We start from the raw sequence: 17992 nt of genomic DNA, 5'->3' as shown, positions 1-17992 counted from the left end.
AGAACCACCAGAAACCTTTTTTTGCTGGATTGGCTATCCAATAATCAGTGCTACGCCCCAAGTGCTCCTTCAGACTGGCGAGCGCTATATGGGGTGTGAATATCAGGCTCCCCACCATGTAAAAGCTTCGTGTATGCGAAGCATTTTCATGTGAAAACATCCTCGCATCACTGCGGGTATGAAAGGATCCTCTGCTGGAGATTCCACAGCCACGGTAGAGGTTTGTGGAATTCTCCTATTGCTTTCAGTGAGGCTGGGGCTGCTGCCGCCGGCCCCATTGACAGCAATTGGGCTGCAATGCAAGATCTCGCAGCTAGAAAAAAGCATGTCACAATTTGTTTCCTGTATACTATGCAATGCACAAATCTCATGTGATTTTTAAGCCATTGTGAAAGCAGCCTAACAGAACAGTAACACGCTAGTCCACTACTCTATCAGATTTTTCATTTTCAATGCGTTGTTTTAGCATGCTTGTTTAAGGCTGCTGCTCAATCGAGTAGCAGTCTTATCGAGTAACTGTGTACTCGCCAGAGCAACATGCGGGGAGGGCGGCGGGGGCCAGTGGGGAGGAGAGAGAGATATCTCCCCCCCCCCCCCCCTCCCTCCCACTTCCCCCGCTGCTTGCTGCTCGGGCGAGTACACAGGTACTCGATAAGACTGCTACTCGGTTGAGCAGCAGCCTTGAACGAGCGCGCTCGCTCATCTCTATTTTTTTTTTTTTTTTTAAAACTACACATTCTTTTTTCTTACCATTTTCTGTTTTCCTACCTGATGAATGTCCATATCATCAATTCTAATGAGTACTGATCGAAAGTAGACAGGTGATTTTCTTGCACTGCCTGTTTATATATAAAAAGTGATCTAAATGAATTGCAGAGAAAATCTAAACAAGAATCGAGAAAAAAAACATTAAAATAGTACCCTGCTCATTTTTTGGTGAAGGCATTTTTCCTAGCGTTTGGATATTAAAATCTTCCTTGGATTGTCTTTCTTCAACAAGATCTTTATTCCACTGTTCACAAGTGCTCATTGCAGGGGAATGACGATTCCAATGGTTACAGCTCTGCCCTAAGAGATGTAGTACATGCCATTGTAGATATTTCAGCTAATTTATATAACATATATTTAACTATAAAGCAAAGAGGATTAGAAGAATAAAAAACAAATATCAAACCACATCACAAACCTTTAAAGTGACAGTATGTTTATTTTTTTTCCTCCATGTTATACCCTCTTCTCATATTAGTATTGCGTTTTTTGCATTATCATTTTTGTTAGAATATGAACTATCAGTGTATTGAGCCTGCAGACCATATGACTGCATGGTGACCCTCTGCACTGTGCTTAAATCCCACCATAATGTGGGCGTTGCTTTGCTATATTCTGCATAGTAAATCATTGAGGCACAAATAATCCTGTCTTTCTCTGTAGGAAACCAATCACATCTGTGTCAAAGGCTCTGTTAGAAGCCCCTGATGCAGAATTGGCAAGAAATCCCCAATTAAATAGCTCAGCATGGGGGGCGTGGCGTCGAGAAAGGACGGCACTTCAGGAGCTCCTGAGCATGGGGAGCTTTGGGACAGCATCCTACGATCTAAAGGGCTACCCAGGAGCAGAAAGCCCCACCGCCAGCACCGCGGAACTAAGAGGCACACTTTGAAACCCTCTACAGGCCTCTAGGCAGAGGTGAAGGAGTGCGGCCTACCTGGGAAGTGCATCCATGGGCTGGAGTTTGGCCGCGGCCGACTGGAAGTGCAGGAGGAGGCCCGGCAGCGGACAGCTCTTGCAGCTGCCAGTGCTGAACCCTCAATGGAGAGGGGGGAAGAGGAGGAGGCACAGCTGGCAGGAGAGGAGTTGCTGATGTGAAGCTAGCGGTAGAGAGGAGGTGAAAGGGTCCCAGGAGCGCTGGGGGGCACCGGCAGTTTAGAGGAAGCAGAGAGTGGGAGGACTGTCTGAAGCTGCTCTGGTGCCAAGCTCAGAGGCACCGCTTCCCCCCACCACTGGGGGCTACGAAGAGGCAGCAGGCGGTTGTCCCCGTGGAGCTAGAAGGACGTGGGAGGAAGAGAAATCTTGTTTGGGCCATGAGGCTCACAGCTTAGGCTCACAGTCTCTGGGAGGCACCATAGCAACCTCCCCTGCTTCTGGCTGACAGCCAAAAGGGGGCCAATACAATAAGTGGACATAGGCTGCTATGGGATAGCAGGAGACTGGGTCCTTCTAAAGAGTCTGCTGGACTGTAAGTAAATTGTCACTATATAAAACTTCCCAAAGCCTTTTTGTTCTCTATGGAGCTCTGCTGCCACCTCCTGTCCACTCTAGGTATGGCAAGCATTTGGCTCCACTGTTAATATAATGACCATTATGAAGGCGTTTGAGTGGAATAGGATAGAATGGTAAATGTATCCCTAACTTCCACTCTATCTGGACACGAGCACTCTGATATGCGATTAAAACCAACTCAACACACTCTAGCACCCTTTGGCATATTTTTCTGAAGTGAATACAACCATGGCTAAAAACAAAATCAAAAACTCTCAGTCAGACCCTTCCTTCGCGGCGCTCTCCCAGGGCTTACCAGAATCTGAGGCCATCACTTTAAGCCCCTAAAGAGAAATCAATTATGCTATCAATGACTAGTCCACTCTGTTAGACCAGATGAAAGCAGTCTTTAAGTCTGACCTCTTAGTTGCTGTAAAGGAGTTTACGGAGCAGATCAGACATTTGAGACAGAGGACGGATGAGTTAGAAAGAGCTGACGAGATTGCCGACACTATGGAGGTAGACCGCGGTCATGTGGAAGACCTGGAAGCAAAAATAGAACTCTTAAGAGTCCAAATATAAGGATTTGGAGAACAGGACTCGTCGCTCTAATATACGTATTAGGGGTTTACCAAAGTCAATTACGGCCCTTAAAGAGACAGCGGGGAAAAAAATTTCCAGCTCTATTGCCACAAATAGATCAAGAATCCCTGCAGATAGATCGGATTCACAGAACATAGGCCCACCCTCCCGAGGGATGTAGTCCCAAAAATTGCATTATTGTGAGGTTCAAGACCAACTGGTGGCAGCATCCAGGAATCTCTCTGCATTGCCAGGACTGCCTCAGATCAGCTGTTCACTGATGTAGCTCCGTTGACCATGGCTAAGCGGAGAGCTTTCTTGCCGATTACACAGGCTTTAGGTTTATCCAATGTTTGGTATAAATGGACATTTCCCTTTGCCCTCCACTTTCAACATCATGGAAGGGCATATACTGTCAAATCACTAGAGGATGCTTATGGTGCTCTTGAGAAAGCGCAAATCCAGGTGAAAAGACATCAGGGAGATGGGCCGGCAGGGCCTCGCCCTAGGCGTTCCTGCAACATTCCACGTTCTCTGTGAAATTTGGCCAGACCCTCTTCTCAGGACACTTGAGCGGGACTATCTAGGCTCCTTATATCATTCAGTATTACTATAGAGGTTGTGCAATGATTGCTCTGGAGGCGGCACGGATCCCGTCGACTAGTTCAGGGGGATTCGCAGTTTTACTGTTAATATTACTGTTTTTGAGTGTTAAAAGGTGCCAGCCAATGTGATAACAGTGCTAGTCCGGTTATGGATGGATAGATGCCTTGAATATCAATGATGGCCGGTTCTCTGACTAGGAGGATCAGTTCAAATTTTGACTACATGGGTCCTAGGACCACTTCTAGGTTTAGGAAAGGGACATGACTTATTTGCTTCCGTGTTATTCTTTACATTTCTATGATTTTAGTTCATCAACCTCACAACAGATTCAGTAGACAGACAGCTTCAGAAGGGTGGCTTGGTTGGAAGGGTTAAAATAGGCTTTGTCTGATTTCCCATAACTGGGTTCAATTTGCCCCAACAAAAGGAAAATGGCTTTGCTAACGTATCTGAAACATAAACTGGATGTGATTTGTCTTCAGGAGACCCATTTTTCCCACACTTCAGTTCCTCGATACTTCCACCAGCATTACTCTAGATACTTCATGGCCACTACCCCTAAAAACAGAGGAGTACCTACTCTATTACATAACTCATTATCCTTTCCAGTTGAGCAGAGAGAGATAGATGAGGAGGGGAGATTTTGTATCCTTCTAGGTAGATTACACAAATGGGCAATATGCAATAATTAATATTTATGCTACCTTGGAGAACCCCTGGCCCATCGTTAGATTGCTTGCTAACAAGCTTCTCACATATTCCCACTATCAAATATTATGGGCAGGAGATTTAAATTTTCCTTTCTCGTCGACCTTGGATAGGTCAAATAACAACCAGGATAGATTCTCAGCTCGTCAACGGAGGGATTGGGAAGGCAGGCTGTCGCTATTTGCATTAGCCGATAATTGGAGGGAGGTTCATGGGAATGATAGGGGATACACTTTTTTCTCATCAGCAAGCCAGACTTATATGTTAAACCACGTTCCTCCTGCTTTTTCTTACAACCACAAGGCATTACCCATGTGTGTGGTCAGATCATGACGTAGTCCTCTCAGTGATTCAATGTGAGGAAACTCCCAGTCCCATATTTAAATGGCGGTTGATCGAGGCCCTGGTTCAGGACCCTAATATTTCAGTACAGATACCCAGTAAATTATCAGAGTTCTTCGGTCATAATTCTAATCAGAAATCACAGCCTCATTAGATATGGCTTTCCCATAAAGCATATATCTGAGGCCAGCTGATTTGTTGGTCTTCTCAAAAAAAAGGAGAAGCCTTTTCGGTACTGGAGACGCAATTTTTACTAGAAACCTTTTATTAGCGTCTTCCCTCAAGGGCCACGACCAAGGTAATTAAACACATAGACATTAATCTGCAGTTTAATACCATTTTATCAGAAAAGGTGGAGAGGGCGCTTCAAGAGACTGGGTATAGGTACTATAAATACGCCAATAAACCAGATAGGCTATTAGCATCAAAATTGTGAGCGAGACAACGGATGAATTCAGTCTTCAAAGTTTATTTAACACCACCCCCACTAACCCAGTCAAAATCTATGATACATTTGCTAAATATTACGTGCAATTATATAAAGAACATAAGGGTAATATAGAGTCTGGGGCAGGCTTTCATGGAAAATCTCCCGCTACTCACTCTTTCTCAAGATCAACGAGAGCATTTGAACATGGATATTAATCGTGAGGTAATAGTCGAGACCATTGATAACTTGAAACTAGGAGAGGCCCCAGGCCCTAATGGCGTTACAGCTCTACATTATAAAAAATACAGAGATATTTTGACAGAGCCTTTGCAGGATTTGTTCCAAACTCTGATGAAGGGGAACATCCTGCCCCAAGAATTCTTAAATTTCAATTTAACAGTGATTCCTAAGGCTAATAAAGATCCCATTTAGAAAATCTTGAACAGTGGGTGGCGACTAACATAATGGTATTTAACAAGGTGAAATGCAAAGTCGTACATCTGGGCAAAACAAATGTAAAAAAGCACATACAAAATGGGAGGAATTGGGCTAAGCAGCAATGAGAGGGAAATATATGTTTATGTAGATGGAAGATATGGAGATATGTGTGTATATATATATATATATATATATATATATATATATATATATATATATATATATATATATATATATAGCTATATGTCTTTCCTTTTTTATACGTGTGCTAAAACTATGCAATACTGTAATCTAAAAAAACTTAATATGGACCTTAATGATAATTGAGTAGATATTACACCAAAGTTTTGCAAGAACAGAGAGATGTAATCTGAAGCTAACAAGAAGGACAGGATGCCTGACTATGTAACTCCTAACAAAAAGACTGGAAACTGGAAGGGTCTCACCTGGATAATGATTAACTTAATTGCCTAAATGATTAACCCTGCTCAGGCAGAACTGCGGACATTACATATATGGATATGAGGTGGATTTGAGCCAATAGGACAATAAGACAGTCACGCATTCCTAGTGACACAGCAAGGGTTATAAAACCGCATGTAACCTGCAATAAAGTGCGCAGTTACTCCCCGTGTGAAGAACTATACCAGACCTCCGTGTGTGGTGTTTTTTCTTTACCACCGGCAACGGGGCATTGGGGTGGGCCTGATTGGTGCTGTACACAGAATTACCCTGACAGCAACATATGCAAAAAAAGACTTGGTTATACTAACAGATCATAGACTGAACAGGAGTCAACAATGTGATGCAGCAGCCAAAAGGCAAACACAAATCTGGGATGTATTAAGAGAAGCATAGAGTCCAGATCACGTAAGGTAATTATCCCCCTCTACTCTTCCTTAGTCAGACTTCATCTGGAATACTGTGTCCATTTCTGGGCATCCCACTTTAAAAAAGACATAGACAAACTGGAGCAAGTTCAGAAAAGAGTTACTAAGATGGTGAGCGGTCTGCAAATCATGTCCTACAAGGGACCATTAAAGGATCTGGGAATGTTTAGCTTGCAGAAAAGAAGGCTGAGAGGAGACTTAATACTGTCTACAAACATCTGAAGGGCTGTCACAGTGCAAAGGAATCAGCCCTATTCTCGTTTGCTCAAGGAAAGACTAGAAGCAATGGGACGAAACTGAACAGGAGGAGACACAAATTACATATTAGAAAAAAAACTTTCTGACACTGAGGGTGATCAATGAGTGGAACAGGTTACTACGGGAGGTGGTGAGTTCTTCTTCAATGGAAGTGTTTAAACAAAGACTAGACAAATATCTGTCTGGGATGATTTAGTGATCAGGGTTAGATCAGATGACCATGGAGGTCCCTTCCAACTCTACCATTCTATGATTCTATGTGTAAACCTACGGGACACCTGTTCTTGGGATCGATGGCATTTCCAGGGGTCAGACCCCCCCAACAGTCAGAAAGTTATCTCCTAAAATGAGGGCACAACCCTCTTTAAATTCATTACAAACCATTAAACTAATTAGTACATTTAAAAAGGATGTATCAACAATAATTTTTAATTAAAACTAGATAGCAGGACTCCATATGGGAATCAAAGCGGTCACCAGTGTAACCAAGATTTTTTTCTTGCTGACATCTGCGACCAGCTCTGCCACGGTGGCGTGACGTGGGTCTGTAATACATGAAGAGAGGGACATTTGTTAGATGCAGCAAAGCCAATCATCCTGCCCTTCCACTGTCATTTTAAAAAGTTTTTTTTGTACAGCAGATACGTGAATGAAGACTCACACCCCAAAATGGATCCCCTGTTTGTCTCGTGTTTAGAAACATACCGATTGTGGCCCTAATCTCATATCTGTATGCACAATGGGGCCCAAACTGAACGGAGCATCAAACTTTAACTGTCTTAATGGATAATGGCGATTACGTGTCCGAGGAACGCTTACCATGGCTCACCGTGACATCTCCATGCTCTCGGCTACCTTTAGTAGCCAGGAGATTTTAAATTTCTTTTTGCCCTCCCCAGCTTCTTTGCTTGCGTCCGCCATTTTGGATCCGTGACAGGAGGTGAAACTTTAGCTTTCTTTACTTTCACGTGATCGCCGTTGTTCACTGGATAACGGCGATCACGTGACTGGGAACCACGTACTGTGCCCCCCCCTCCATGAAATCTCCAGGCTCTTGGCTACATTTAGAAGCCAGGGGCAGGGAGATTTTAAATTACTCCGGCAATCTGTGGCTTTTGTGCCTGCGTCTGCCATTTTGGCAACGGACGCATGCACAGAAGCCGGGGTAAAGTCTGCGGATAAATCCGGGAGCCTTGGGTACCCAATTTAATTTCCCCTCACGGATATGATTTATTTTTTTTACCCTTCTTTAAACTTTTGAAAACTTTTACATGATTGCTGTTATGCATTGGATAGCAGCGATTATATGACCGGGAACGGCATACAGTGGCTCCTGGTGACAGCTCCCTGCTCTCGGCTACTCATACTAGCCGGGAGCAGGGAGTTTTTAAATTTCCCGGGCCTCCCGACCCTCTGCGCATGCATGTGACATAATGCATCTGGCGCGCATGTGCAGACGGCGGCAGGTCCGGGGAGGACGAGGAAGACGCCGGATGTCGTGGAGGACAGGAAGAGGTGGGGGTGTGAGTATTCCGGTAGATACCGGTGATCGTGTGACCGGGAGTGGAGTCCCGCGACCCGGGATGACAGCTCCATGCTGTCAGCTACCTCCGGTAACTGGCAGCATGGAGCTGTCACATCCAGAGCCTGCAGGGCTTTCATTCCCAGAGGAAACATGTTTTTACTTGGCAATTGGCCGGTCACTAAGGGGTTAATGACATAACGAATTTAAAGAACAGAAATGTCAGACTATTATTGAGTCTAGTGGTCAGTGTGAAACCTGCAGGATTTAAAAAAAAAAAAAAAAATGTCATTTTTTGGTGACACATTCCCTTTACATACCTATGCCATCATGAACATTTTAATGGTATGCCTCGTTTGAAGGTAAGTCCACAGCTGCAGCTATTGTGTGTTTGTAAAAGTGAACATTTTCTTCAAATCTTCCAACATGCAATTAAATTAGTATTCCAGCCTAATGCTTTTATAGCATATCTAGTGGACAGCTCATATATGTTAGGGCCTGTTCATATTAAGACGCTCATGTACGTTAAATGTACATGAAAAAACAAAGTAACATAGTATGTTATCTAGTTCAGTTTATTACCCTCTCTCCTCCAATGTTGATCCAGAGAAAGACAAAAAAAACAGAGGTAGAAGCCATTTTTTCTTCCTAAAGCTAAGTGAAGCAATCTGAAAAAGCCCTGGATCAACAACCCTTCTGAAGTAATCAGTAAATATAACATGTAATATTGTGGCGCTCAAGAAAGGCATCCAGGCCCCTCTAAAACTATGCCCCCACTGTTACTGTCACAGTCCTGGGTATAAATATATCATGGGAAAGATCCCTGTGTTGACCCCTGTTATATTTATACATACCTCCCAAAATGAGACAGAGTCTTATATTAATTTCTGCTTCAAAAGATGCGCTAGGGCTTATTTTCAGGGGATGTCCTACTTTGGCAACAGTAGGACAACCCCATCTGTGTGTGAGAGCCCGACACTTCCAACCCTTAATGTCCTTTTTTGTTTTTGGCGTTTAAACTGCGTACTCTGAGCAGTAAAAAAAGCAGACAAAGCCCTCGGCCGCCGACAAAGGATCACTTCATGGTTACAGGAGTTATAAATCCCATCTCCACAAAGCGATGGCTGTGATTGGTTCTTAGAGAGCTGCATTAATTGCCTGAACCGTGGACTGCGAAAACCACATCGGGGCTCTGGAGAGTAGCGGGAAGGATCTGGACCTAGTCTACTGGGTAAGTGACTCAGATGACCTGCATGAAAAGCACTGTAAAAATGTAGCAATTGCATTTTCACGGCCCTTTCACGCACCTAAGGCATTCTTATTGACTTTTTTTATGAACTAAGTTTTTTTCAGGGTAGGGCTGATATTTCAAGCCGCCCGAAAATCCTGAAAAATCATGCTACTACTTATTTTCAGGGTAAGTCTTATTTTAGGGGGAAAGTGTACTGTGTTTTCCTCCGAAAATAAGACAATGTCTTATATTATTTTGCCCCAAAAATGGGCACAGTGTCTTTCTTTATTTGGGGAGGTGAGGGGGGGGGGGGGGGGGGCTATACTACCTGGTTGGCGGTGTCCGAATGGTCTCCGGAGGCGCTGCTGCGGCAAGTGTCTTCCCCGTCTGCCTGCTCAACTTCTTTCTGGCGATGATGCTTTGAATACCCCGCCTTCAGCAAACCTAGTGCTGTGATTGGCTAATCACAGTGCAGGCAGCCAATCACAGCCAGCGCTCAATGAGCCCATCACAGCCATTCAGTGATGTCATCCACGCGTATTTGGAGTGTGATCTAGTCAATCTTCACCAGTTCCACAAGTAAATTGTAGATCCCCATTAGGATGTGCTCCATGCCTAGCAATGCCATCCTGTGTGCTACTTGTGCAATGTATGCGGTCCTTGATCAGCCGATCGAGGATGCATAATGTTGTGCAAGATGTGTGCTTGTCGCACATTTGGAAGCTCTAAATAAGCAACTGGCAACACTGAGATCCATTGACAACATGGAAAGGAGTTTGCTGAACACTGAGCAGGCACTCTCAGTTCGACACATCGCGGATCAGATTGACAGATTACTGGGAGGGGCTGGTGAGGATTCAGCAGTCATGATGCATTGGCACCAATGAACAAATAAGAGGTCAACGGAGGGCACTCAAGAATTATTTCGGGGACCTAGGATCACCACAAGCCACACTAGAAAGGCTTTAGAATCTTACAGAGGTTAACAAGTGGCTCCGGAGTTGGTGTAAGAAGGAGGGGTTCAAGTTCCTGAAGAACTGGGCTAATTTTGCTGCAAGTTACAGGATTTACCGTAGGAACAGGCTCCATCTTAATGGGGAGGGTGCAGCTGTGCTGGGGGAGAAGATGGCTAGAAGGCTGGAGGAGCGTTTAAACTAGGGACTGGGGAGGGGGTGGGGGAGGGGGAGGGCAAAAAGAGAAACAGTGGGTTAGACAGTGTAGATAGCGATCTGGGTCAAAGTAATGGGAATGGGGGACGAGCGTAAGGAACAGAAAGGGGAAGGGGTATGTATGTATGCATGTTAAATCCCTCTTAATGCCGAGGCTACAAGAGGATATAGGGGCAGGAGATGAACAAGTGGAATCTCTGCGAGTAGAAATACAGGGAGAAAAAAATAAACTACTGATAGGGGTTTTCTATAGGCCGCCAAAAGCAACAGAAAGAACTGAAATCTTATTAAGGCAGATAGACACGGAAGAGACAAAAAACGAAACTTCAGAATAGCAAAATTTGATCAGCTCAGAACTACCATCTGTAACATTAATTCGGACAACATTCTCAAAAATATCAGTACAGACAACAAATAGGAAAAGTTTAAAAACATCCTAATAACCTCATGTTCATACCCTTTAAAAGAAAAAAAAAGAACCACAAGTAGAAGGAAACCAATGTGGCTCAACAAGACTACGTGGGAGGGGGAAGGGGGGGGGGGGGCAATAACAAAAAAATAAAAGGGTTTAAAACTACTAAAATAAGAAGGTAGTGAAAAAGCACTAAAGTCATACAAGGGAAAAAACAAAATATGTAAAGAAAACATCAAAATTGCTAAGGAAGAGGCAGAAAGATTGATTGCCAAAGAGAGCAAAAATAACCCTAAACTATTGTTCAATTATATTAACAGCAAAAGCAATCGCACCGAGAGCACTGGCCCTTTAAGAATAATGCAGGAGAAATGATAGAAGACGATGGAGGGGGGGGGGGGGAGGCAAATCTATTAAACAGTTTCTTTTCAAGTGTATTCATGAATGAAAAGGAAATATCGCAAGAGATGCAGGGGTTTAAAACGAACCCCCCGCTAAATATTGCGTACCTAACACAGGAGGAAGTACGGAGCCGGTTAAAGAGGATTAAAGACCGATAAATTGCTGGGCCCAGATCGAATACACCCAAGGGTTCTAAGGGAACTAAGTGATGAGATAGCTAGACTACTATTTTTTTTTAATTTGTGGATACTATCAAGACTGGGGTTGTACTATTGGATTGGTGCATTGCCGATGTGGTTCCAATTTACAAAAGGGGGTCCAAAAGAGAGCCTGGTAACTACAGGCCGGTAAGTCTCACTTCAATAACTATAATATATTATAAAATATTTGAGGGATTTCTGAGAGACGCCATCCTAGAATACCTCAGGAGAACAATGGAATAACTCCTTACCAGCATGGGTTCATGAGGGGTCGATCATGTCAGTTCATCGTAGAAGCTGATCAGATTGGTCTAAGTTCTAAACTGGACCTGGGAGAGTCTATTGATCTCGTATATCTGGATTTCTCTAAAGCATTTAACACCGTGCCGCATAATAGGTTGATATATAAAAAGAGGCAACTCGGACTGGGCGAAAACATGTGTATCTGGGTAAAGAACTGGCTCATAATAGAAAAGAGAGGGTGGTAATAAATGGATCGAACTCTGATTGGGCCACCGTTGCTAGTGGGGTGCCACAGGGTTCAGTATTAGGCCCTATTCTGTTCAATATACTTATCAATGACTTGATAGAGGGACTGCATAGTAAAATATCAATATTTGCAGATGATACAAAATTATGCAAAATAAGTAATGCAACAAGGACAATGTACGGCTACAAAAGTACCTAGATAAGCTGGGGGCTTGGGCAGAAAAATGGCAAATGAAGTTCAATGTTGATAAATGTAAGGTTATGCATATAGGCAGGAAAAACGGATGTCACAAATATACGAGGGGCTGCTGATAAGTCTTTGGCTTTACCCAGAAAGAAACGAGATAGGAAGATGAAACTTTACATTTATTCCAACACACTTCTTACATCAGTATTCCAAGTTCTGTAAGCCCTGCAAAAAGAAGGATTTCAGTTGTGCCTCAAACCAGTCATCCGTAGCAGCCATGGCACCAGAAATGGTGTAAAATTTGGTACCCTTGAGGTGTTTCTTCAGGTTTGGAAACAGATGATAGTCAGAGGGAGCTAGATCTAGTGAATAAGGTGGGTGATCAACCAGCTGGAAGCCTAGCTCCACCAGTTTTGCCGTGGTCGCTTGTGCAGTGTGAGCGGAGGCGTTGTCTTGCAGAAACAAGATTCCTTTGGACAGCTTGCCGCACCTTTTGGCCTTCAGAGCTGCCTTCAATTGCTCCAAAAGTTCAATATAATACCTTGCATTGATGGTGGAACCATTTTGAAGGTAGTCAACTAGCAGCACGCCCTCCTTACCCCAGAACACAGACGCCATAATTTTTGCACCATGAACTTCTTTGGGCAAGGAGAACCACTGTGCCTCCACTCTTTTGACTGCTCCTTGGTTTCAGGGTCATACAAATAAATCCATGTCTCATCCGTAGTGACCAGTCAATCCAGGAAGTTCTTATCAGTCCGGAAACGCTGACGAATGGACCGGGAAGTTTTCACTCGCATGGTTTCTGATCTGTTGTCAAACATTTGGGGACTTTGCAGATAGCTTCTTCATGTTCAAATGTTCATGCATAATGACACAAACACGTTCACGAGAAATCCTCATGATGTCTGCTATTCCTTTAGCTGAAATTCGCCGATTCTCCAGTATGAGGTTGTACACAGCATCAACGATCTCCGGAACAACAACCTCTCTCGGTCGTCCAAGACGTTCCTCATCATTGGTGCTGAAGTGGCCCATTTTAAATTTGGCAACCCAGTTCTTAACTGTAGAATATGAAGGGCATTCATCCCCCAATGTCTGCGACATATCACCATGAATATCCTTTGCCGACTTTCCTCGCAGAAAGTTACGGATTACTTACCGGTAGTCCCATTTCCAGGAGTCATCACGACGGCCCCATTTACATATGGAGGTTGCCCTCTGACCCAGGTAGGGACAGGAAGAGTTTAAAAACACCTCCCTTTCCACCCATGCTTCAGTGACTTACAAATTATTACGGTGGACAATGTTTACTAAACCAAATTTTTACCTTGATTCGGTCATATTTACATTGAAAGAACATAAGTTATTCTAAGAGGGAGGGAACTATGGGCCGTCGTGATGACTCCTGGAAATGGGACTACCGGTAAGTAATCTGTAACTTTCCAGGGTGTCATCCCGACGGCCCCATTTACATATGGAGTATACCAAATTATACGTGGCTTTAGGGCGGGACTACTGCCTGAAGGACTTTTCGGCCATAGCCCAGGTCTTTGTCCGACTGGACCTTAACCCTATAATGTCTGATAAACGTATGTATGCTAGACCAGGTGGCTGCTTTGCAAATTTGCTCGGCAGACGTCTGGCCTTTTTCTGCCCAAGAGGAGGAGAGAGAGCGTGTGGAGTAGGCTCTAATTTTTCCCGGGGGATCGAGGCCCCTGGCTTTATATGCCTCTTGGATGGCAGTCTTGATCCACCTCGCAATGGTGCTCTTAGATGCCGTCTTTCCTTTTGCTGGCCCCTGAAATTGGATAAAGAGGTTATTATTTTTGCGGAAAGAGCGGGTAGCCTCTATATACGCTAGAATGGCTCTCCTAACATTTAGGCTATGAAATTCTCGTTCTTTTTCATTGCGAGGATTTTGACAGAAGGAGGGCAGAGTGATCTGCTCCCTATGAAATTTTGACACTACCTTCGGTAGGAAGGCTGGGTCCAGTTTAAAGTAATTCTGTCATCTTGTATTACCATGTATGGTTCAATACAGTATAAGGTTTGTAATTCCCCTATTCTCCGAGCCAAAGTTATAGCGACTAAAAGGGTAACTTTTAGCGTGAGTAATCTCAGGGAGAGTTGGGAGAGGGGTTCAAAGGGGGGTTGGCAAAACTATTTAGGACTAAGTTTAGGTCCCAGGTAAGGAAGGTTTCTCTAATAAAGGGTCGAAGTCTTTCTGCCCCTTTGAGAAACCTACGCACCCCGCGGTGTTCTGCTAAGGGGAAGTCTAGGTAGCATCCTAGTGCTGCTGTATGAACCTTAAGGGTTCTTGGGCTAAGGCCTTTCTCTAGGCCTGCCTGTAAAAATTCCAGGATTGCAGGTATGTCAATCCCTGGGATTTCCCCTGGATCTATTTTGCAGAAGTCTGTGAACTTCCTCCGTATCCCATCATAGATCGCTGTCGTGATAGGTTTACGGCTCTTTGTCAGGGTAGTAATTACTTTATGGGAGAGTCCCTTCCCACGCAGTATCATGCTTTCAGCATCCATGCTGCTAGATTCAATTTTTCGTCCCCTGGGTATGTTAGCGGGCCCTGGAGCAGGAGATCTTCCACGACTGGTAATAGGAGTGGACCCCAAATAGTCAAGGCTTTTAGTAGGGGATATCAGGGCCTTTTGTCCCACATGGGAGCAACTAGGATGACTGACACCCTGCTGGTCTGGATTTTCCTGAGGGTGTGGGGGATCAGTGGGAAAAGGGGAACGGCGTATGCTAGGTCCATGTCCCAGCTTTGGGACAGGGCATCTACCCCGCATGGATTGTCTCTTGGATTCAGCGAGTAAAACGTCCTGGCATTTTGAATTTTTCCTCGTGGTGAACAGGTCTATCTGCGCTTCTCCCCACTGGCAGCTTAGTTGGTCGAAGACTCACTGGTTCAGCCCCCATTCTCCTGGAAGGATGCTGTCTGCTCAGGAAGTTGGCAACAACGTTTGTGGACCCTTTTAGATGGATCGCTGAGAGAGATAGCACGTTGGACTCCGCCCAGCGGAGTATTTTTATCGCCAGTTGTTGCAGATGTGGGTGTTGCGTTCCCCCTTGGTGACGAACAAACGACAGGGCTGTCATATTATCAGTCAGAATTTTGATATGCCTTCCTCTTACAAGGGGTTCTGCTGCCTGAAAAGCCTCCCAGATTGCCCTTAAAGGGGTTGTCCCGAGCCAAAACCTCAAAATTTTCAATTAGCCCATTCCCCCTGTCACCCCCGGCATAAAGCAGCCCTTTAAAGTGGTTATAAACCGCTTCCTACTTACTGTTTAGAAGAAATAATAACTTATAAAGTTCTTCATCTAAGATGGCGCCTGTGATGTCCCAGGGTGCGTTCCACGGTGCACCGCGCTTCCAGGAGGCTTTCATGCGTGCTCCCGAGACGCCGGTCACGTGAGCAGGTGACTGACGTCATCGGTGGAGGCGTGCACTTGTAATGAATGAAACGCCGATCCAGCCACCCCATTGGCTGGTCGGCAGAACGCATCACAGTGGGAGGTGGAGTCTGCCGGAGAATACAGCAAACAGCTGTTTCTCCCTTCTCTTGACCACACAGACGAGCTGTATCGCGCGGGCACGCTGGAGCGGCTCGTTCACAGCGGGGAGAGTACAGACTGCGCAAGCGCGTCTAAAACAAATTGCTGAGGAAGAAATTAGACGGTACCATGGCGACGGGGACGTAGAGACAGCGCGAGGACGGAGACAAGTGAGTGAATAACTTCTGTATGGCTCATATTTAATGCACAATGTATATTACAAAGTGCATTAATATGGCCATACAGAAGTGCTGAACCCCACTTGCTTTCTCGGGACAACCCCTTTAATTCTCTGTAACTTGATGAGCGCTTAGCTACTTGGGAGTCCTAGATTCCCTGTAGATTTAGGTCGGCTACTTGCGCTCCCCATCCTGTTTTACTGGCATCTGTTGTGATGGGTACAGTAGGTTCTTGCGACCAGGAGGTACCTTTGCTTAGGTTCCTCTGTAAGGTCCACCAGCGTAGGGACTCTTTGACTCAGACGGACAGGCTCACCTTCTTATCCAGGGAGGTCTGCCGTCTGTCCCACCTGGCAAGAATGAACCCTTGTAGTTGTCGAGTATGGGCTTGTGCCCATGGTACTATCTGTATGCAGGCTGTTAGGATGCCGAGCACCTTCATTGTTTCCCTGATAGATACCATCGTAGCCTGACAGAGGGAGGTTACTCTTTTGATGAGGTCTTCCTTCATAGATGATGGAAGCCGAGATTCCTGGATGTGGGAGTCTAGTAATACACCCAGGTATACCTTCTGTGTACCAGGGTTCAGGTCGGACTTCTGTTCGTTGACTATCCACCCTAAGCTGTTTAGGGTAGACAAGACCATAGATAGGTCTATACGTATAGTCTTTTCTGTACTCGACACTAACAAGAAGTCATCCAGATAGGGGAATATACGGATTTGGTTCCGTCTGAAATAGGGTTCCATCTCTATTATTATCTTTGTGAACACCCGAGGAGCAGTGGAGAGTCCGAATGGAAGGGCCGTAAACTGATAATGTTGGATCCTGTCACCCTCCCGCTGAGCGAATCTCAAGTACTTGTGATGGACTGCAGCTGTTGGGACGTGACAGTATGCATCTTTGAGATGTATAGTGCACATTACACTATCCCGGTCTATTAATGAGACGATAGACCTCACTGTTTCCATCTTAAAATTTTTTTATAGTTCCGCCCAAGACACAGAGGGAGCAGGACGTGTCCTACAGAGCTCCTGCAAACACAGCTTCCCAGAGCCACCGGGACCCTCTGGTGCCTCACAAAAGCAGCTGTGGGGGACGAACACCTCCCCCGCTTGCTAGGCAGAAGCCCCCCACACCCCAAAGACACCCAGGAAGCCCCCGGGAGACCCCACAACGCGACCCGTGGAACTGTTAAACCGGGACACAGGCGGGGGGAGAGGGAGGACGTGGAGCCCACGGCACACCGGGACCTTACCTTGCCGGAGACCCCCGGTAAGACCTGCCGGACCGCCGACCTCCGCCTGAGACGCGCCGGGGATTCCCGAAGTGCTGCGGCCTAGGAGACACCCGAGACCGCGGCCCAGACAAAGCAGCAGGGGGAAAGCAACAGACACCCCACACAAAAGCCCCCATAACCACATAAAAGAACAGTAAACAAACCCCACCCGGCCACAGCCTTGGGAAGGGCCCCAACAAAACAACAAAAATATAAACAAAGCCTGGGGGGGGGGGGGGGGAGAGAAAGTAAGGAGGAACACAGAAGGATAACACAGCTAAAAACAAAGTACCCTAAGTAGGAGGGAGGGAAGAAAGGGGGAAGAAAACGAACTGGAGGAGAAAACACCTGCAAAACATAAACCCCCAACCCCTTGGAATAGAGTGGAGGCGAGAAAGGGGGCAGAAGCAAACATAACAAGAACAACAACTACCAGAAAAACCCAATAAAACCCCACAAGCAAAAATGCAAGAATAATAACTAAACGAGAAGCTACATCCGCACTAAAAAAACAGCAACAAAACAAAAGAGATCTTGGTTACAGGGAAAAAGCAGCTCCTTGTACACATAGTCTGCATAATCACCAGAACTGAAAACTGAAATATGGACAAATATCTAAACGAACGTATACTCAAACACCTCAACACGAGCAACGCGCCAGATAGATACAGACAAAACAAATACAGGAGGAAAGCAGAAAAAACAGACCGATCAAAAGTACAAAAGAAAAAGAGAGCAAGAACATACAACAACCCATACCCTCCCCAAGAAATACCCCACCCCGAGCCACAACAACACCAGACCAAAATCCCGAAACCCCACCTCCACAAACCACTG

At 45.2% G+C, this 17992-nt stretch overlaps 1 protein-coding gene across 6 annotated transcripts in view; it reads right to left on the bottom strand.

Moving 5' to 3' along the window:
- The window catches only part of BLTP3A (bridge-like lipid transfer protein family member 3A), a 243303-nt gene that overhangs the window by 90194 nt on the left and 135117 nt on the right, over window positions 1-17992 (bottom strand). For all 6 annotated transcript variants that reach the window (XR_010793253.1, XM_066608943.1, XM_066608930.1 and 3 more), the window contains exons 10-11: window positions 922-1068; window positions 769-839 (exon numbers count right to left, since the gene is read on the bottom strand). Coding sequence is in view for 5 of the 6 variants with exons in the window: in XM_066608943.1 (XP_066465040.1) it covers window positions 769-839; window positions 922-1068 (218 nt within the window). In the remaining variant the exon portion in view is untranslated. The remainder of the gene's footprint in view (window positions 1-768; window positions 840-921; window positions 1069-17992) is intronic.

Source organism: Eleutherodactylus coqui, chromosome 1 (genome assembly GCF_035609145.1).
Source record: "Eleutherodactylus coqui strain aEleCoq1 chromosome 1, aEleCoq1.hap1, whole genome shotgun sequence".
NCBI classification, from domain to species: Eukaryota; Metazoa; Chordata; class Amphibia; order Anura; family Eleutherodactylidae; genus Eleutherodactylus; species Eleutherodactylus coqui.
This window is presented reverse-complemented; position numbering and strand designations above follow the sequence as displayed.